Source organism: Protopterus annectens, chromosome 2.part1 (assembly GCF_019279795.1).
Source record: "Protopterus annectens isolate FY-2018-M chromosome 2.part1, PAN1.0, whole genome shotgun sequence".
Lineage (NCBI taxonomy): Eukaryota > Metazoa > Chordata > Ceratodontiformes > Protopteridae > Protopterus > Protopterus annectens.
In genome coordinates, this window is record NC_056729.1 from 335,670,423 (window position 1) to 335,693,377 (window position 22,955).

The window sequence follows — 22,955 nt, forward strand, 5'->3', positions numbered from 1 at the left end:
GAGTACCTTGTTCCCCATTGGCCCTTTTTTCAATTATAAAGGAATTCCCAATACTATTCTAGCATGTCCAAAGGTCAGTTGTCAATCTTCTCTCCGGTCCAGCTGGTGAATCTGGGAATCTTGAAGCAATGTTACAACTGCCTCATGTACACAGACAACCCTCTCCTCCTCCCAACACATGTGAGAGATGCAACCATATAGCCAAACTGGAGGCTAAGCTCTCTCAACTCAGTACTGGCGTAACCAGTCAGGAGGAGAAGGAAACCACACTCACTACAATTCCAGTCTCACATAGACCTACCACGACAGCAAACCAAACACATAAACACACAAAAACATACTCGGAGGCTCTATATAGAAATCTGCCTAAGCAGGAGAGACCTCCAAAGCAGACACCCAAGCAACCACTACCACAAAACAAAACACGTGCAACACATAGCTCACAAAGCCAGTGTGCCGAACAGTCACAGCCCTTATGGCTAAACAACACACCTGATACACTTGTAATAGGTGACTCTATCGTCGAGCACACTGACGTCCCGCTCACCAGGCTGAACAAGGAGAAGGTCACGGTGAGCTGCCTGTCGGGCGCTAGGATCCGCCACATAACACAAGCACTCAGGTCACTCCAAGGCAAGTACAAATATGACTCGGTCATTGTCCATGCTGGTGTGAATGACCTGAGATGTACCTCCCTGGACTACATGAAAAGAAACATAGAGGAGCTCTCTGAGCATGTAGCCCAGGCCGGTATGACCCTGACATTGAGTAGCATCTTACCCTCACCAAGAATGATGCCACAATATGAAGACAAGATGATAAATTTCAACAATTGGCTTAAGTATTGGTGTCATTCAAAGGGGATCCAATGCCTGTCAGACACTGAGCCCTCAATCAGCAGTTCCCAACTTAGAAGGATGCAAGCTACCTGTTCTGCCACTACAGTGCAGACCACAAACCTTCTTAATGTAAAACAACTGGTCTGAAGCCCAAGTGCTTAAACTGAAAGGCTTAGAATGAGTTACACCAAGCAGTAATAAATACAATTGAGTACTTTTAAGATGATGCAAAAGCAAAATAAAGTAGGAAGAAACACAAGTAAAGTAAAAGCAGATACATTTTTTTTTTTTATTATTATTATTAGTAGTAATACTCATAGCCCCTTACTGGCCTCGTCAAATTTGGTTCCCCTTCCTTTGGCCCCATCTACAAGAGGAGCCATGGATTCTGGACCCAGTACCAGACCTCGTGACTCATCCATCGGAAATGCTCCATCGCTCGATCCAAACCCTCAAATTGGCAGCTTGGCTGCTCCACTTCCAGTCTTAGCCAGGTTCCCACATATATTCCCTGCTGTGAAACATATCCTGGTTTCATCCCATAAGACTACAACTAGGAAACTTTATGCTAACAAGTGGAAAAGATTTTCTTGCTGGGCTTCCATCAATCATATTGACCCTTTCACAGCCCTGGTATCATCCATCTAGATTTCTTGGCAGAACATTTTAATGAAAGGGCAGCAGCAGCTACCGTAAGAGTTCAACTAGCTGGCATATCCAACTATCACATAGGAGATATGGGATAAAAATAATGTTTCACAGAGACTGTGCAAGGCTTTTCTGAGAGGTGCCTTTTTACTAAGTCCTCCAATCAAGGAACCAACAGCTCCTTGGGACTTCAACCTAGTATTATCCACTTTAATCCTACCACCATATGAACCAGCTTCGTCTTGTCATCTAAAGTTCCTAACTTGGAAGATTGCCTTTTTGGTGGCCATCATGTCAGATAGGAGGGTGTCAGAACTTCAAGAATTATCCATACACCCTCCCTACTTAGAACTATTACCTGTTCATACACTTCTCAAAGTAGACAACTGCCTGGTAAAATTAAAGGTCACTCAACAAGAGCTATTGCAACCTTGACTGCCTTTCAGGCTAGGTTACCTATGCATTCAATTTGTGCTGCAGTGACATGGGTTAACTCATGCCTTTATCACTCATTACAAAGTAGACATGGCCTCCCAGAACAGGGATTCCTTTGGATCCACTGTTCTGAAGAGTTTGTTCCCTTGAGCCTCCCAAAACAGAAGGTGCTAGGGACGCTATCCCAGCCAGCAAGAATGAAGGCAAGATAGGACAACATAACATAAAGAAGTTATGTACTCACCATAACGTTCCATGTTTGTGGTCCATCTCGCCTTCATTCTTGCATCCCACCCTCCTTCCCCCACCTTCACTCCTGGAGGATCGAGAGGTTTTTTGATTGGAAGTGAAACTCATCTGCTCTGTTTTCTCTTCCTTAGTCCAAAGGGTCACGTGTTATGGATATTTTTTGTGTATATTTATATATCTGTTACTTTGCATAATTATTGCAAACAAGATCTGGGTAATACTCCCTAGGCATGATGGGATAGGGCATAGCCTCGAGCCAGTGGAAGCTCTCGAGCTTTAGTAAAGGCCGAGTCGTAACCGATGCTCGGTTCCGAACCCAACCAGCAAGAATGAAGGTGAGACGGACAACAATCATGGAACGTTATGGTGAGTACATAACTTCTTTTTATTTTGTATTTGCCGGCTTTTGTTAATTGTATTGTAACTACCACATGGCTCATGTACTGACTGAAAAAAGGTCTTGTGCCAATCTTCCAAACCAGTTTGCAAGCAAATAAATAAACGTATCTTACTAACCTTTTTATTACAGTTTTGAATATTATTTGCTTGCAAAGGATTTTGGTTTAAATTATTTTATCTTTTCTATATATAAATGGGGTAATTTCATTGTTTTCTGCAAAAATATTTAAAACTATATTTTTATTTATTCATTATTCTAGTCTCATCGATCAGAGTAGCAACATCCCTGTCCAATGCGCATTTTTTGAGAAGCAAGTGAGAGTCCTTGAGAATATGAAGGCCCAGCATGTTGCTGTTAATGGTTTTCGGAAAATATCATGTGTAGTAAGTATTGTGCAGTTTTTGGTTTGAATTTTTGACAAGCAGGGATAGTAACTTTCTGTTCTGAGAGTCTGTAATTTGCTGTTTGAGTTCAGCCTTGCTAATAGTTCAAATAAGGCAAGACCACCATCGGTTAGAAATGCATCTTTCTTTTAGCTAACTGCAGTTGACATTCCATTTTTTTTTTATTATTGGTTTGCCCTTTTCGCTGTATCTTACATGCTGTCACTGTATTGCTAGGATTTTACTTCATTCCAAATCTTGACCTCTTTTTTTTTTTTTTTTTTTCCAAATTATCCGTCTCCTTATATTGAAAGAATTCCAGAAATAGCTGGGATAAGGTGCAGCTGAAAACTGCATGTTTCTCATGAAACTACTGATTCATCACTGAGGCCCTTCTTTGATGGATTTTATGGTTCAGCTTCAGCTTTGATTTTATTATAATGTATATTTCCTAAGCACTTCAGCAGTTGTCAAGAAGTAATGTATACAATAAAATTAAGTAAAACAAAAACAAATTTTTATTATTATAAATTATTTAACACTATTAAGGAATCAACAGTGAGCATGAAAATAAAACCAATCAAACAAATGAACAACAGAACTAGCTAAGTAGTGATAACTATCCTGCAACTGCAAAAGTTTAATCTCACTGAAATTAAATGAAAAGTAGAAATATCACATTAAACAATACCTAGGCTTGAGGTAAACCATGTCAGCACTATATCATGTCCAAACTTCAGAATCCATTTTTGCAAACACTGGAATGCAGATGTTCATCGTGCATACAGCTGCAGTAATCACAGATGGGTTTTCAGCCGTCAGGCGGTCCCTCGGTCGGCCGAATTCCAAAGTCTTGGTCCGGCGTCGGTTGTTGTCGCTTACTCTTCTGACGTCAGGAAGGCCAGAGTATATAAGACACAGCCGACGCCATGTTCTTCAGTCTTTTTTGCCGCGCGGTGCCCGAAGCAGAAGCAGTTCGCAAGTGCCGGTCGGCCAGCTCCTGAATTACGAAAATATTTGGAACCAAAGTCTTCATTAAAGCTAAGTACCCCGTTGGGGAATCTTTTCTTGCCTCAGACCGATGTCAGAAAAAGTTAATAATTGTATTTCTTGTGGGAAGCAAATAACGCATAAGGATTTCCATTCCCTTTGCATACCTTGTTTGGGCCCAGACCACGACTTCTCGGGCTGTCGCTTTTGCGCTACCTTCAATAAACGCACTATCAAGCGTCGGACGGAGTTTGCCCAACACTTTTTTGGTAAAGCTTTTGACTATAAAATGTCGTCGGACACTCCGACTACCGTTTTATCCAAAAAACGCAAGGAAAATGACCGACATGCGAGGCCCGCGGTCTCCACCGACACCACGCCGAAACAGGCTCCACGTGGTCCGGTTCTCAGTGAGACGCCTTTGCAGTCCCTGACTACCGACGACACTCCTTCGGCGGTGTCTTCTGTACCCGAGACCGCTGGGTCATCGGCCCTTTCCCAGACTACAACCGAAGCCCCAGCTTATGTCGAGCCTACTAATGTGGACAGATCTACATCCACCCATGGTGTATTTAGGCCTTCATCCTCTTTTTCTATTAAGGCCTTTACTAAATCCAAAGCAGCCAGGCATCACACTAGGCCTGCTGCACAAGGCCCATCTCCTGGGCCTATGCCTAAGAAACAGATGCTTAAAATGGCTGAGGATCTAATTACTCTTATCAGAGGTTCTCAGCCCCCTCCTGACAAGAGACCCAGAGTGGAGGAAGAATCCCCCTCTTCTGATCAGGGATCCATTTTATCAGAGTATTCTGATGCTGAGGAACACTCTTATTCCCCTTTTGAGGATTCGGATGCAGAGCAGTCTATTCCTTCTGTATCCCCCCTGAGGATTTTTCTTTTGGGGAAACCTTGCACACCTTGAGGGAACACTTCCATTGGGAAGGCCAAGACTTTTCAGACTCCCAAGAAAAGACTTAGGGAATTTCTTTGGTTACCTCAGCACAGACCTCTGGCTATTCCCCCTGTTTTGGAGGTACTGGATGATGTTTATTTGGAGGCTTGTTTTAATCCTGATTCACTGCCTCCTGCACCAGTTAAGCCTGATAGATATTACAGAGTACCCAGTTCTCACCAATTTCTCTACAAAGGCCATAATGCTGACCCTGAAACCATTTCACAAGGCCCTAAAGGAATAAAGGCCTCCACTGCCAAGAACCCACTTCCTGCAGAAAGGGAATCTAGATCTCTAGAAAGGTGGGGTAAGAAGGTTTATACCTCGGCCACCCTAGCCATAAGGGCCTTAAACTGCCAGTTTCATATGATTAAATATCAACAGTTCCTGTTATCACAATTAAAAAACAAAATGTCTCAACCTGAACAACCGGATTTAAAGGAGTTACAGGATATGATGCATAGTGCAGAACAAGTGGGTAAACACACTTTACAATGTGGTTATGATGCCCTAGAGGCCTCCAGTAGAGCGGCTGCTACAGGATCAGTCATTCGCAGGCATGCCTGGCTTAGGGAACAAAATCTGCCTGATCATGTGAAAGCAAAACTTCTTGATGCACCTTTACAAAAGGATGTTCTTTTTGGTTCTAATGCTGAGGATATATTGCGAAAAATGGAAGAGAAAGCCAAATCTATGCAAACTGTCAAAGCTTTCTTACAGGTCCAGCCACCACGATTTAGCAGGAATTGGCCATCAAAAAACTGGTCCTTTCCAGCCACTGACAAGCCCCAAAGAGGCAGATACAGACGCGGAAGGGGCAGAGGGCAATCACAAGGGTCATATAGAGGCAGACAATGGCAATCTCCAGCACCAAGAGGTGGTGAAGACAGTGCACAACAATACAGGAAGCAAACTCAATGACTCCCTCATTTCCATGCCAAGCAAGTCTCAACTGGCAGCACCTTTGGGAGGGAAACTAGCATTATTTGCAAGCAGTTGGCATATTGTCACAACAGACAAATGGATACTGGACATTATAAACAGAGGCTACAAATTTCAATTTCACACTCTTCCAAAAATGAGAGGCATGCCAAACCTACCACAAAATCAAAGGGTAGAGGCACAACTGCAAATTTCAAAGCTCCTAAACATGAGGGCTATACAAAAGGTACCTCACGCACCAACAAGGTCAAGGTTTTTATTCAAGACTTTTCCTGGTACCAAGAAAAGGAACCGACTGGAGACCCATTCTGGACTTATCCATCCTAAACACATTTCTACTGCACCAAAATTCAAGATGCTCACATTACAGCAACTTCTTCCCATGCTGGGCAAGGAGTTTTGGCTGGTAACATTGGACCTCAAGGAGGCATACCTGCATGTCCCAATCAGACAAAGCTGCAGAAGATACCTCAGATTTCTTGCAGGTTCAATCCACTATCAATTCTCTGCATTGCCCTTTGGCTTATCTACTGCGCCCAGAGTATTCACCAAGTGCCTGGCATCAGTGATTGCCTACTGCAGACTTCAAGGGATACAAATTTACCCTTATCTGGACGACTGCCTGATCCAAGCGGACAGCAAACATATACTACTGGAACATCTGGCATATGTGACACGGTTACTGCTTTCTCTGGGATACACCATCAACAAGGAGAAATCAAAGCTAACACCTTCTCAGAAAATAACCTTCCTGGGTGCCAGCTTGGACACAAACACCCAGATGGCATACCTTACGCCAGAAAAACAAGGGCAATTATCTCAGTACTTCAAAATACTAGCAAAAAGTACCAGGCTTACTGCAAGGAAAATCCTGCAGGCTCTGGGATTCATGGCATCTTGCATTCTTCTAATCCCGTGTGCAAAGCTGCATATGAGGAAACTTCAATGGTACCTAAAAAATCTATGGTCTCAACACAGTCACAGCTTGGAAGCAATTATTCCAATAATTCCCTGTCTGCAAAAGGAATTCCTATGGTGGGCACAAGCATGTCAAGTAAACACAGGCCTCCCATTCTGCAAGCCTCAAGCAAAACAAGTCATAACCACAGATGCCTCAGATTACGCCTGGGGGGCGCAAATGAAGGACAGGTGCATTCAGGGCAGATGGTCCCAAAAGGAAAAGCACCTTCACATCAATCAAAAAGAAATGCTGGCAGTAATAAATGCAATTACAGCTTTCAAGGACTTCCTGCATCCAGGACAATTGCTCATAAGAACAGACAACACCACAGTAATGTGGTACATAAACAAACAAGGAGGAACTCATTCATACCCGTTGTGCAGACTAGCCATGACTCTTTGGAACTTGGCTCTGGAAGGACAAATCGAACTCCAAGCACAGTACTTGCCAGGGATGGAAAACACACTGGCAGACACTCTGAGCAGAAATATGACAGATCCGCACGAATGGAAGCTACATCCAAGGTGTTTACGGAGATAGTCCAAGCGTGGGGGAGGCCAGATATAGATCTTTTTGCCTCCCACAGAAACCATCAATTGAAAAGGTTTTGTTCAAGGACCTTCCATCCAAAGGCCTGGAAAGTGGACGCCCTTTCATTCAGTTGGACAACATGGACAGTTTATGCATTCCCACCTCTGCCTCTTCTGCCCAAGGTGCTTTTGAAAGCAAGAACAGACAAACCGAGGATGATACTGATTGCTCCAGACTGGCCAAGGCAACACTGGTATCCACTCCTGAGGAGCCTAACACATACTCCTCCCTGGTCCCTGCCTCTAATACCTCTTCTGCTGACGCAGAACAACTACAAAACCCTTCACAGCCAGCTGAAAACACTCAACCTCGCTGCATGGAAAATTCCTTAACACCACATCAAACTCTACTCTCCAAGGAGGTGCAGGATGTCATTTTGGAGGCCAGAAGACCATCTACTAGAAAAGCTTACTCCGCAAAATGGAAGCGGTTTTGCTGTTGGAATGAGAAAAGAGGGCAGGACCCTAGAAAATTTAACTTGCCTCAGGTTTTACAGTACCTAGCTGAACTACTGAGCAGTGGACTTTCATTTTCTTTAATTAAAATACACGCCTCAGCCATTTCTGCAGAATTCAACACGGATCCCCCTTTATTCTCACATCCACTCTTATGGCAGTTCCTCAGAGGGGCTAAGAATATAAGACCTCCAAGGAAACAACCAATACCAGCCTGGGACCTTAATTACATACTAGAAAAATTAACATTGCCTCCCTTTGAACCTGCTGCTTCAACAGATCTACAATATTTGTCCTGGAAAACAGCTTTTCTTCTGGCCATCACTTCAGCTCGTAGGGTTTCTGAACTACAGGCCCTCATGGCGGTGCAGCCCTTCCTCATCTTCCATCAGGACAGGGTTTCCCTTCGTACCAACCCATCTTTTATGCCTAAAGTGGTATCTAGGGTAGCCTTAAACCAAGCCATACACCTTCCTACCTTTTATCCTAACCCTCAAAACAAAGGGGAAAGGCTGCTTCACTCTTTAGACATCCATCGGCAGCTACGTTACTATTTGGACAGAACAAAGTCCTTCAGGAAATCAGACCAACTTTTTGTGTCCTATGCCGTAGGGGCTCCAGGGAACCAGTTACCAAACAGACCATTTCCAAGTGGATTGGCCACTGCATACGTTTTTGTTACTCCTATCATGGGAAATCTGTCCCTACTGGTATCAGATCTCACTCCACCAGGGCCACAGCCACCTCTACAGCCTTCCTCAGAGGTGTGCCTACTAAGGATATCTTGGAGGCAGCCACTTGGAGTTCTGTACATACCTTCACAAAACACTACCATCTGCCCTTATATTCCAGAACAAGAGCAGGCTTTGCCACTGCTGTTTTGCAGGGCATTCTGGCTCATCCCAGTTCCTCATAGTACCTCCACCCTATGCATAGCTTTGGGACTCTACCCATCTGTGATTACTGCAGCTGTATGCACGATGAACATAGTACAGTTTTCTACCTACCATAAATGTAGATGTTCGAGTGCTAATACAGCTGCAGTACAGGTTTCCCTCCCTCCTTCCCCTCTTGGTAAGGCCATGGGGCCTGAATACCTCTTCATACCTGCTGACTGGGTTATCCTGCTATGTTTTATTTGCTTACATTTGTGGATTAGCTTTATTTATGTATTGCCTTCCTTTTGGGGGCACCTGACATCTGGGGCAAGAAAGACTGAAGAACATGGCGTCGGCTGTGTCTTATATACTCTGGCCTTCCTGACGTCAGAAGAGTAAGCGACAACAACCGACGCCGGACCAAGACTTTGGAATTCGGCCGACCGAGGGACCGCCTGACGGCTGAAAACCCATCTGTGATTACTGCAGCTGTATTAGCACTCGAACATCTACATTTATGGTAGGTACAAAACTGTACTTTATTCTAAACCGTCCAGATCCATAATGGCTTTATAACATTGGCAGCCCAAAATAGTACATCAAGCAGTCATGCCCAATGGGGTCATAAAAATATCCCAATGCTTACCAAAGATGAACACAAGCAGCTGCTGAATATTTGCTTCCTGCTAGATTTAGCATCTATAGAACTTCATCAGAAGACCACTAGTCATCAGCATCTCTGGACAACACACAGAGGGATATAAAACCCACTGGAGAAATTTCACTAAATACTGGACTCCAAACACTGAATTCTGCAAGAGTAGATCAGGTGTAACTCCTCAGTGTGGTACAATCACAGATTCTAGCAAATGCCACAAATATTGCAGGCCCAGATAAAAACAGATAATTCAGATGAGTGATCCACATTACTCATGACTTCAAGCTTGGTAACTCTGTACAATAGTATAAAACATTTCAACTGTAGGCAGTAAAATGCTGTCATCTTCGGACATGTGCAGTGGTTAGATTTAAGCACTACTTCTCTCTGCAGGTGTCATCTTCTTCCACAAGTTCCCACTTTCATGGATGGATGTGGCCTCCAACAGAACATGCCATGCCATTGTGCACTGAATGCATGAGACTGCAAACACTGCCCGATAATTTTTGCTACTCAGACAGTTTGGATCTTTTGCTGTTGCTAAATACTTCTTGTATTCTTCCTAGGCTAGGAAATCTCCCACTGAGGATCTTTCTTGCTGCCCAGTTGCATTCCATTGAGATAACTGATTCTGGCTGTGGAATCTGGAATTTTGCACAGGAAATGTTTACTCTGGTCAAGTTGTATTTACTAACTGCAGTGGTTGTCTTCCTTTGTAGAGCTTCCAGGTTTTGGTGCGAGTATTTCCTGTTTCTTTAGAATGATAAAAGAGGTAATTCAGTAGATAAGTGGAAAGGAGTCACTTGAGTCCTAAAGACCTGAGTTTCAGCACCTGAACCTTTGTTGAAATGATTGTCTGTGGTCTTGTCTATTTTGTCTGCATCCTTCTGGGCTTCCTGTGGGTGAAAGCTGTCCTCAGCAGGAATTTGATGAGTTCAAATCTTCCAGGCTCCATTTCCTTATAGGACTGTTTGCTTTTGAAAGGCACACCCATAGCCCCAAAGTGGATAGGACACATACAGTGGTATCAGCACCACCTTTATGCCAACATGCTGTCTGTGTAGATCAATACTGGACATTGGCCCTCAAGTCACCTAGTCATGAATCCTATTACTTGGGACTGAGGCTTGTTGTAGGGCTTCCACCTCAGCCCAATTAGACTGATCAGCCCTGGAGGAGGAGGAGGAGAAATAAATCACAAAGGGATCCTGTGCTAGAATTTGCAGCCACAAGAGAAATCAGTCTGTTTTGATTGTCAGTGCTAGATAGTGTCCACAAGGTTGATATTTCACCCTTAAGAGGTTCTGTGGAATGCAGGCCTAAGACCCAGCACAGGCCTTTGCCTTCATTTGTAACTTTAGCAGTTACCTAGGTCCTGATGAATTTGGCACCTGCAGAAATGCATCAGTCATGATCCTAAGTTGAAATGGGATCTGGAACATTCAGATGATGAAACAAATCCCCTCTCTTCTGTTTCTATCCCCTTCTGAGGGTTGAGCAGACTAAAGGTAATTTTTAGAACAGGCAAAGCACAGAATCCCTGTGCTGTTTCCATTCCGCACAGAAAAATGGCTTCTTCAGTGAGTCCTTATGCCACATTGAGGAATTCTCTCTCAGCTAGTCCTTGACACCCAGCAATGGCTTCCCAGAGATTCATTTCCCTGGTACCATATATCTCTATATCTCTCTATGTATGTATGTATATACAGTGGATATAAAAGTGTACGCATCCCTGTTAAAATGACAGGTTTTTGTGATATAAAAAAATAAGACCACAATAAATAATTTCAAAACTTTTCCCACCTTTAATGTGATCTACAACTGTACAATTCAATTGAAAAACAAATCTGTTAGGGGGAAAATATAAAAAATAAAAAACATACAATAAGCTGGTTTCATAAGTATGCACACCCTTAAACTAATACTTTGTTGAAGCACCATTTGATTTAATTACAGCATTCAGTCTTCTAGGGTAGGAGTCTATCAGCATGGCACATCTTGACTTGGCAATATTTGCCCAGTCTTCTTTGCAAAAGTGCTCCAAATCTGTCAGAATGCGAGGGCATCTCTTGTGCACAGCCCTATTCAGATCACCCCACAGATTTTCTATTGGATTTAGGTCTGGCCTCTGGCTGGACCATTCCAAGACTTTAATTTTCTTCTGGTGAAGCCATTCTTTTGTTGATTTGGATGTATGCTTGGGGTCATTGTCATGTTGAAAGGTGAAATTCCTCTTCATCTTCAGCTTTCTAGCAGACAGCTGAAGGTTTTGTGCCAAAGGTGACTGGTATTTGGAACTGTTCATAATTCCCTCCACCTTGACTAAAGCCGCAGTTCCAGCTGAAGAAAAGCCATAAAGTTCAACCTTGGTCTCATCAGACCATAACACATTTTCCCACATGCTTTTAGGCGACTTGATGTGTTGTTTTGCAATTTATAGCTGGGCCTGGATGTTTTACTGTGTAAGAAAAGGCTTCTGTCTTGCAACCCTACCCCATAGTCCAGACATATGGAGAATATGGGAGATTGTTGTCATGTAATACTCAACCAGTACTTGCCAGAAATTCCTGCAGCTCCTTCAGTGTTGCTGTACGTCTCTTGGCAGCCTCCCTGACCAGTTTTCATCTGGTCTTTTCATCAATTTTGGAGAGATGTCCAGTTTTTTGCAATGTCACTGTTGTCCCATATTTTCTCCACTTTTTGATGACTGTCTTCACTGTGTTCCATGGTATATCCAGTGCTGTAGAAATTTTTTGAACCCTTCTCCTGACTGATACCTTTCAACAATGAGATCCCTTTGATGCTTTGTAAGCTCTCTGCGAACCATGGCTTTTGCTGTAGCAGGCAACTGAGTAAATGTCAGGGAAATCCTACTTGGACAGCTGAACTTTATTTGGGGTTAATCAGAGTCTCTTTAATTGATGGTAGGTGTGTACCCAAGAAGACTGAATTCTGTAATTAAATCAAAAGGTGCTTCAACAAAGTATTAATTTAAGGGTGTGCACACTTATGCAACCAGCTTATTGTACATTTTTTATTTTTTATATTTTTCCCCTAACAGTTTGTTTTTCAATTGAATTGTACAGGTTATAGGTCACATTAAAGGTAGGAAAAGTTTTGAAATAATTTATTGTGGTCTCATTTTTTATATCACAAAAACCTGGCATTTTAACAGGGGTGTGTACTTTTTATATCCACTGTGTGTGTGTGTGTGTGTGTGTGTGTATATATATCTTTATACATTTTCATTGCTGACAGCAGCACATTGAAGTGATAGTCTCTCTAAGTACTCTAAGCATAGCTTCCTTGTGGTCTCAAAAAAAGTCATTGACCCCAGTTAAGGGAACAAGGTAACCCAAGAAGGGCAGTTTTAGCAGAAGGCATACTACCTTGGTCATGAGACCATTACCCGTTTGTCTCACTTGCCCAGGGTCCAGTCCATGCGAGACATATTTGAGGCCATCCCTAGATGTGAGATCAAGGAGGAGCTGCTCCTGAACCTGGAGAATACCATGCTTGTGGCACCTACCTGAGAAACTGGCAGGTGTCTGCAGTTAAATGTTTAGGATAAGATGATGATCATGGCTGAGAACTTCATGTGCTTGGGGAGATTGGCTATGTAATTGTTTTATTTGCTCAGTATGCCAGTTAGCAAGTAAAAGCATTGTACTTAATGCAAAGTACCTTCTTAAGTAACCCCCCTCTCCATCAGATCAGACTACACCCCACTGTCTTCATATTCACATTTTAAGATACCAAAGAGACCCACAAATGCCCTGCCTGCTCCTGCCCCCATGTTGGCTGAACTCCTTTAAGAGTCCTGGGAGTTTCTCCCTTCATGGCCTAGTCTGAGTGGGCTTTGGCAGGAGATAAAATTTGACAGGATCCTGTTTAAGCTACACTTGGGCAGCTGAATTCAAGGGATTGACAGGTCCAATCCTGAGCCATTGATCATCCCATCTTCTGTTGGTTCCCTTTCCCCTATGTTCCGCGTCTCGAATGTGGAGAAGCAGAACGTTAAACTTAACATTTGCTCTTCTGTGGACAGTGGAAGTTGCTTTTCCTCCTTCAAGATTAGGGCAGCCCAGTTCCATGGTTGTCTTCCCTTCCTGAGAGGTAGCTTTATTTCCATCATTGCCTCTTTCTGATGCTGAGGGTAGGGAGGGATTCCAAGACACTAAAATCCTTCACCGTGTTTCTGGAGGGCCTTGGTGTAGGTTCCTCTGTGTTTCACAGGCTTTAGGGTGAATCCCCCCCCCCAACTGGTGGTGGTTTAGGTTCCTCACAACACAGAGTCTTCCATATGGAGGCTGTTGGAATCCAAGTCTAGTAGTAAGAAATCCCTATTTTCTGTTCCCTGGGACTCTTGAGTCTGGTTGTCCTGCCTAGGATACCTCTGCTAGGAAATGTCAAATTTGGTGATCCTTCTTCCTGTCCAGTGTCATTGCATTGGGTCGACGACTTCTGGCTCTGAAGTCTGTTTGACTTCCCATCAAGGAGATGGTCATTGTAGGCTGGTAGTGTCGCTAACTATGATGGTTGTCTTTTACCTCATGAAGGCCAACATTGCATGGCCTTATTAGCTTTTGTAGGGGGACAGTCCAACTTCCATGTGTACTACTTGCAGCAGAATTACTCAACTTACTTCTGGGTACCTGTGGATCCTGCTTGTAGGTCTGGTTTTGGTTCATGGGAGGCTATGACTTGCCTTTCAACTTTCAGATCTGCAGACCTCAGATAAGGGTTAAGGCCCTGGTGCATCAAATTTTCATTTGCAGTTGGTCCTGTCTTGCATCTTCCACACATTCCCCTTTCACTTGGTACGTGAAGTGGGAAATTGTGAAACTCATCTGGGCTCCTCTGCTTCTATGGATGTGTAGACTGGTCTCTGCCCCCCCCCCCTTGATCAGCAGTTTACTTCAGTTGATGCCACCCCGACTTGGCCGATAGTCTGTTTATTGGTTCACTAGTGGGTGCACTCCTGCATTTTCCCCTCACAAGAAGCTAAAACATTTGAATGTTGTTCCCACATTTGATTATTCCAGTGGAGTATGTTCCGTGTACTGTTCTGTCTGCTTTTAGGATTGTGACTCATCCCTTGTCCTGCTGGAAGGGCAAACCCAAAGAAAAGAGGTTTGGGGTGATTGCGTCACTTTTTGAATGTTCTGACTCTTCAGCCTGGTCCACGTGCCATTTTTACTGAGGGATGTGGCTGTTGCCATCTGACTGTATTGATGGCTGAAGGTTGACATAGACTGCGTTATCTTCAAATGGCATGGGGGACCTTACCTGGGCTTCCGCTATGAATGACCATCACAGTAGCTCAAAATCCAAATATTTAATCACTACCTTTGAAGAACTCCAGTTACCTAAACAAGACCAACAAATATAGATGTGTGTTTCTGAAGGTAGCAAAATCGTGTGCACCTTCCATGCGGAGGCATGCCCCCCCCCCAAGTTCTCAACTTAGAATATTCTAACTTCATGGTCAGACAGCAGTGAGGAATAAGTAAACTCTGCATTAAAGTGCATAGCTGTCTTCACCAAAAGCAAGTCTGCAGTGCCTGCAGTTTAACAGTATGATCTATGATACATTCTACTGGGGAATACCCCACTCCTCTAGGATACATTTCCACTACTTCTCAAGCAGAGTAGCACCATTGGCACCTTTTAAGATAAACCTAAATAACGTGATGGGGAGCTTCAAATTTGCCCATGCTCTATCTTGTTTTGCTCTACTTGAGGCTGGAGTGAACTTATGAATATGGGTTTTTATCCAGGCTTGTGATGGTCTGCAGACTGCTTGCCTAGTACTTACCTGTGAATGAAAAGTTAACCAGTTATGTTTGGGTAGTTAGAACCTGGTAGTGAAGCCTTCCTTGGACCTGGACAGTAGTATCCCTCTCCCTTTGTTGGGTGACATCTGGGTCTTTTAGGATGCATGATCAAGGCCCCTTTATCTCCCTGGTCCTGCCAGCTTCAGGCTTGTTCCATATGATGAGCTGAGATCTACTGGGAAGTTTCAAATAGGTGAAGTTCAGTATGGGGACTGAGAGGTACCTTGTGCCACCACAGTTGGTCTTTTCATATGTCAGTTTTCTAGATGCTGCTGCTGTACTTTGGTTCCAGTGTGGAGGTCATGCATTTTCTGTTCTTTATTCCTGGTGAAGAGTAGGACTGGGACTTATCTCTAGCTCTTCAGACAGCATCTCATTTTGACAGGACTTCTGCCAGTCTGTTTATAATAGGCAGCCTTCTCCTTTGGAGGTCTTGAACTCTTAATTTGACAGGCTTTCGTGTCTTCTGTTGGTCCTTTGGCCTGGTAGTACCAGACTTCATCTGTGGGTAATTTTCCATACTGCTTCCATACCAATGACTGTTTTCCTTTCTGCTGTTGATGTTTTGGCCCAGTAGTACAGGACTTCATCTATGGATAATTTTCCATACTGATGACTTTTTCTAACTACAGTGTTACAGGCCTCTGTACTTTCTTGGCTTCAATTCCCCCTCCCTATCCCTTTTGGAGGACCCCTGTACTCACCCTTTCTGAGGAGATAGTCCCATCTCTTGACAAGTCCCTTCTTGTTTCTTATGTGAGCAGGAGCCTGGAGAATATAATGGAGCCTGTCTCTCTTGCGAGCAATACAATCTTCTAGAAAGCTTTCTCAGAGGTTTATAAATTGTTGGTTTATTCCCTGTTATCCTGTAAGTTTGGAGTCTACATTTACTTCTGCCCCTTTAGAAGGATGGCAGTTTGTCTGCTCAACTGGGCATTCCACTATCTGGTCATAACTGCGGTCTAATCAGCTCCCGCTTATGAATAACTTTCTGCAATGCTTGCTTAACTTGTCCTTGCCGAGCTTGATAACTGCAGACGTTTGAGTCTGCAACATGTCCGCCCTTCCTAAGGAGCATTTGCTCCATGGCCACAGAGTTAGGCCTTCTGGCTAGATATTCCCCACTATGCAGTCCTGTAGCTGGTCCAGAAGTGGTTCTCCAGCTCTTGCCTCCCCATTTGATTTACTGCTTTGGATTAAACCCATTCATGGGACCCATATTAGATACATCTGATGTTCTTACTGTACTAGTTGGTCTATAAAAAGACCTTCCACCATGGGGCTAGATGTTCTTACTGGCATTTACTGTTGGATTTTATCAATAATTTTTGGTTTCTAGGTGGGTTCTTGATAATGGAAAATCGGCAAATTGGTGGGTATAGGGGATGGGCACTTTTATGTAAATAATGCATGATACCATTACATGAATCATCATAGGTTGGGTATTTGTACCAGAGTAAGTGAAGTTCCAAAAAAACAATGTTGTATGATGGAGAGAATAAGCTCAAACACAGGTCCCTTCAAAAAGGGTCCTCTTCATTGATAAATGGGTAAGGTAAGAAAGAATGTTATTCTTTTCCCTGCATTTTATTTGCTGGAAACAGTTTGCAGTAGTGCACTTTAATTTGTCCTATCCCTATCCAGTCAGAGTTCTTTAAGACGTACCACCTTCCACACAGTCTTGGAACTCCACTCCATGCTTCTGTATTTCTGCAACAAATCCTCTGTTGGATTTACTGCCAAACACTGTTCTCTACTAAGAGACAAAGCTCGTATATCAGGGGACCATCCTCAGTGTGTCTGCAGTTTGGTTTTATCCTTACTTTTACCTCAGTTTGGCATTTTTCTCTTAATGCTTTCTCTTGAAGGAGGAGTGTGCACTCTACAGAAGTGTCTGGTGACATCCCTCAGAACTAGGAGAGCACAACACACAGCTAAAATCCACCTTTTCTTTCCTGCCACTCCATAATTTAAATCCTTTTTTTAAACAAGAAACATCTTTATTAAGTTATCACTTATGACATAGGCAATCATACATGTATATAATTGAGAATAAACTATACTGACATATTTTCAATTGCATACATTATACATCGTTTATAATCTTTCCAGACATTGTCAGTGAAACACTGCAAAACTCATCCGATTCCTGCCTTTCCTTAAACCTCATTCCTCCTCCAAAATATTATTCTGCATGTATTATTTCCACAATTACCATTTTTTCTACTAATTTTGCCCCTACCCTTTTCTAAAGATCCCACTTCCAGTTGTTTTATCTCTATCATTATATTCACTAATTTTAGTAAAGTTGGTTTAGACTGGTTTCCATTTTCTAGTAATTGTGTTTTGGTAGCCATCAGAATTAAACTCAGCAAGGCCTTACTATGTGTAGGTAATTCCAATTCTGTATTGCAGCTCAAAAAATAATTTCCTTTAGTTACACCAATTTGTTCACAAAGTATTTTTGATAGAGTAGTTTACAAGGAGTTTTTAAAGTATGCCATCTCTTTGCACTCCCAAAAACATGTTCCCAGTTGCCTCTTTTTTTCCCCATCACACCTCCAACATTTGCAATCTACCTGAGGAAAAATTCTTAAAAATACCTATGCAGACACTTACAAGCAAAGATCATAAATCTTCTAGACTTTGTTGTATATTAGGGAGACGTACATATCTCCAATTGTTTCTTTGTGAATTGCTGATCCAGTCTCTATTCCAATCCTTCCTAACTTCTCTGATTGAGTCCTATAGTTTCCATGCAATATTTTATTTGCCCTACTAGTTATCCCTTTTTAACAACAGCTTCTGTTCTAGATTCTACTAAAAACTCTACTAGTGCTGGTCTTTCCCTTAGGTTCCCCATAGTTCTTTCTCTTTGCCTATACCCTCTGGTATCAATCCTTGATAGGGAAGGCAGTCTCTAGCCTGCAGTCCAAATGAGTTATTGGCCACTTCCTATTCTATTACCTTTCCTTCTCTAATTATTTGCTACCAGTACCTTGGTTCCTTTGCCAGTTTTCTCCAGTAAATCCCTGCCCTCTTTTGCCTATTCTTTACATCCCTAATTGCAGTCAGCCCAATTTGCAGAATCTCCTTTCTCCATCCCCGTGTTGGCTTAGTTCTTAAAATACTTTCTGCTACTTCATGAATATAATATGCTGTATAGTTATTGTTATTTTCCATAAAGCTCTGCATCCAAAATCCCAGTCTCTCCTTGTTTCTTGAGCTTGCCCCCATTTCGTCATCATCCCTTTCATCTTTGATTTCTAGATTTCTGCTTGTACTGTGTATAAAAGCCTTAAATGTATAGCTCTGAAATACTCCTCCAGATCAGGTAATCCCAAACCATCTTGTTTTATTGGAATGATCACTGTATCCCACTTGACTCTTGCCCTTTTCTACTCCCAGATAAAATCCTTCAACTCTCTATTAATTGTATCCACAACTTCTCTGATTGTTAAAAATATGCCTGACCTGTGTATAAAACTGTAAGGGCTAAAACAGTTTCTCTGCGTCTGCCTTGCTATCCATATATATAAAATAGAACTTTTTAATACATATTCTTAAGTACTTCATTTTATCATGTCCCAATAAATATGGGTATTGCTGAAGCAGTCAGTGTGTGGGTATATAGTTTATAGCTATTGCCTTTGTTTTATAGGTTAGGTTAGGTTAGTATTAAGCTAACTGCCCTTGCGAGCCATTTTAAGCCAAGCTAATTATCCCTTGTGAGACTCAAACCCTGCACCTTGTGTTTGTAAGGCAAACACCTTAACCATTAGGCCACCCTCCCAACTCTTCATTAAGTTTGTCCCTTTCTGGTTTTATGACGTATAAAGTAATATCATCTTCAAATAAAGACAGCTTTTCTTGGCTAGTAACCAAATAAAAGTCAGTACAAAGAAAGTTTACCAGTTGAGAATGGTAACAAATAAAAACACAGGCACTTTATTATCCAAAGTTATAATAAAATCTACATCAATTTCTGAGGTACACTGAAGTAGATTTTATTATAATTTTGGATATTAAAATACCCATGTTTTTATTTGTTGCCATTCTCCAGTGGTAAGCTTTCGTCGTACTGACTTTTATTTGGTTGCAGCTTTTCTTGACCAGCATACCAATTATATCCTTGAATTTTTGAATCCGTTATTTTCTTTGCTCAGACAATAATATTGAGATGTTAATGCGCCTTCCTTCCTGGCTGTGTGCACTCATAGTTTGTACCTGTAATCCTGCCAAAGTGGCATATGTTATGGAATGAGTTTCATAATTTTATTAATGAGATTTATTTTAAATGTTTTTTGAAGGTTTGAATAAAGAAGTGTCTTATATCTACACAGCCTGTATGTTCTTCTCCTCACATGTTGTAGTAGTCATCACATATGGGTTTACTCCTCTTGCTACCCGAACGTCCCACCAATATACAAAAGATTTCAGTCACTGTATGGTGCTTGGGACGTCTGACATGGCTAGTAGAACATGGGCAATAAGAGTGATGTCTGCACACACCAGCCCTCAGAACGTCTCAGCTGCCAGGCGAACATCAGGTTTTCCTGCCATCAGCTGTTGGATTCAGAAGAAATCAGATAAGTACCCCATTGAGGAACCTTTTCAATCATTTATTTTATCCTAATTCTTGTTCATGTCATCCAGAAAGAGCAAGCGTAATTGCAGCTGTCAGATACCTCACAAGGACGCCCACGATCAGTGTCTATTTGTTTAGATAGGTCGCACGACTACAAAGCCTGCACCATCTGCCAGGCGTTTGTTTCCAAAATTCTCCACAGCTGTCTGCATGCGCTCAATCTATACCTAGAAAACCAATGTCTCAAACAGTTAGCCTTTAGGTATGGAGGTTCCACTGACTTAATTGCCGAACCGCCAAAAAAGAAGGCCAAGATGGTCAGGCCTACGACTACCGCTGCACCTCTTATATCCAACTCTCAGCCTGTGGCCAATGTCGGCCTGGTTGAAGACTCTGGCTCTGCTGCTTCAGATACCAGTGGGTACCTTCACAGAAGCCACACAATCTTGCGTGGAGGACACATCCACAGAGGCTTTTCCGACGTTGGTTTCCAACACCGGGGGGGGGGACCAGCATTCCCAGCAGGACCATCGGATCCCTCCATTACCATAACCAGATTCCAGGCCTTCCTTCATGCAGACGCCTGCTAGGTCTCTCAAAAGGAAGGAAAAAAAGAAAGCACATGTCTCCTGCTCCCGAAAGTACTGCTGACTTTCAGGCCTTCAGCCAAACTCTGTTTGTTTAATGCCTTTATGGCCTTGCGGGCTACCACTCCAGGGACATCCACTATCCCTCCTCCCATCTTGAGCCCTAGGTCTCAGACATCAGATCCCTGTCAGAGGGAAGAGGAGGAATTCTCGGATTCTTCTTCTGAAGAATCCCTATCATGTATCACTCAGCTGCCTTCCCCCCTGGGATATGTGGCTCCCCAGATGAAGAATATGTTGACCCTGACTCCCCAGCAGAGGATTTGACCTTTGGAGAAACTATTACTAAAATGAAGGAACATTTCAATTGGGAATCATCTGAAATGTCAGAGGTCCAAAAAAGGTATTATGATCTCATTCAGATGGATTCCCAAACCCCTACTGCTGTTCCACCCATTATACCTGCCTTTCTGGATGCCTTCTCTTCAGCATCCCAGAACCCGGACTCACAGCCCGCTGCTCCACGTAGACCTGATAGGTTTTATAAAGTTCCTGAGAATGCAAAGTTTCTAATTAAGTGTCCTGCTGCAGACCCTGCCACTATTTCCATTTCCACTGATAAGGCTTCAAAACTATTGCCTTCCACCACCATTCTCCCTGCTGACAAGGACAGCAAAACTATGGAGCATATGGGTAAGAAAATATACACTTCTGCTACTCTGGCTTTTAGAGCTGCTAATTACCAGACACACATGGCTAAGTATGCCTTATCCCTTTTAGAGAAGACCTCCAAGCAATTGTCAGACTCCCCAGATTCTGCTCCCAAAGCTTCACTGTCTTGCCTAGTTGCTCTCACTTCTCTGGTTACCAGGCACTCAATAAAGTGCAGTTATGATGCTGCTGAGGCCTCAGCAAGGTCAGCAGCATCAGCATCTGCTTTGAGAAGTTCCTATTGGCTACACCTACAACATCTACCAGATGACTTTAGAGCCAAGCTGGTTGATGCCCCTTTGGACAACACAGCCCTGTTTGGAACAAAAGTGGCTGACTTATTTAAGTCATTACAGCAAAAGGGGAAGGAGCTGCAGGATTTAAAACACCTGTTGGTTTCTCCTATTTCAAAATTGCAGAGGAATTACCCAGCAGAAACACAATTTATTAGAACGCACTCTGGCCCTGTTGCTTCCACAAGGGCTAGGAAAACGTCCGGGACGCAACCAACTCCTACCAGAGCCCCCACCTCTTCTAGCCAGAGGCCGCCTTTTCAAGACAGGGCAGGTAGTATCAGACTACATGCCAAACTTAAAAACCCTCCTTCTCCCAATATCCCTCTCTTGAAGCACCTCTCTGTCTTCATGTGTGGACACTTATCACCACAGACAAATGTGGCCTCTCTGTAATAGAGAGTGGGTATTTTATGACCTGGCATATGCCTCTGAAGAGAAGGAGTATCCCACAGCCACCAAAAGAATAGCTCCCCCTATTGCAGCCAATGCTAGACAACCTTATAGCTCAGGGCACCATTCAAACAGTCCCACTGCATGCAAAAGGAAGAGGCTTCTACTCCAGGATGTTCCTGGTTCCAAGAAAAGACAGTCCCTGGAGGCCAGTTCTGGACCTCTCAGTACTCATTTTCTTCCTTCAGGTCCCAACCTTCAGGATGTTGACCTTACCAACTCTATTTACGCTCCTTCTCCCCCAAGGGTTCATGGTTACCTTAAATATCAAGAATGCCTACCTTCACATCCCTATAAGGCCCAGTTTCAGGAAATACCTGAGGTTATCTGTGGGTGATAGGAGAACAATGCAGTTTTTAGATGTGGAACTGTACGTGGGTATGGATGGAAGGGTGCAATATAAGCCTTTTCATAAAGCCACTGCTGTAAACAGTTTTTTACATGCTTCTAGCATGCATAGTTCCCATCTAATCAAGTCTTTACCGTTAGGGGAGTTTAAGCGTATTGCAAATAATACTTCAGAAAAGGCGAAGTTAAAAGTAGAATTTGAACTTGTTAAGAAAAGGTTACATGCGCGGGGATATTCTCATTAATTAGTTGGAGAAGCAAGAAATAAAGTAGAAAAAGAACACAGACTTGGAGTTCATAAAAAATCATGGTCACTTTTGAATTGGAATACAACAGACTGGGAGAGAGACACTTATTCAGCTGATCATGTAGATAAACAGGATGATGTCATATTCTTTGTTAACAAATATTCAGGTTTTTCAGCAATTTTAAAAAATTTGGTAAATACTCTATGGCCTATTATAAGTAGGGATGAAAACTTATGTGACATATTTCCCAAGAAGGTAGTTTTTTCTCATGGAAGATTTCTAAATTTGAAGGAGATGTTGAGAACTAGAAGTAAAAAGGAGGAGATAGAAGATGCAGGTGCTTGTGCCTGTGGGAGTTGTAAAGTTTGTGAAAAAATCAGAAATTTGAATGGAAAGATGATCAATGGCAAGAGTTATAGAGCTATTGATCGTTTTGATTGTAACTCCTTTGGACAGATGGTATGTTGGACAGACCAAACGCAAGGTGAAATTAAGAATTATGGAACACC

The 22,955-nt window shown here is 42.7% G+C and overlaps 1 protein-coding gene across 1 annotated transcript in view; it reads left to right on the plus strand.

Annotated features, from left to right (window-relative positions):
* ANAPC4 (anaphase promoting complex subunit 4) overlaps positions 1-22,955 on the plus strand; it is a 1,069,940-nt gene that overhangs the window by 1,022,663 nt on the left and 24,322 nt on the right. The window contains exon 27 of the mRNA XM_044062163.1: positions 2,831-2,954. Within this exon, the coding sequence (XP_043918098.1) occupies positions 2,831-2,954 (124 nt within the window). The remainder of the gene's footprint in view (positions 1-2,830; positions 2,955-22,955) is intronic.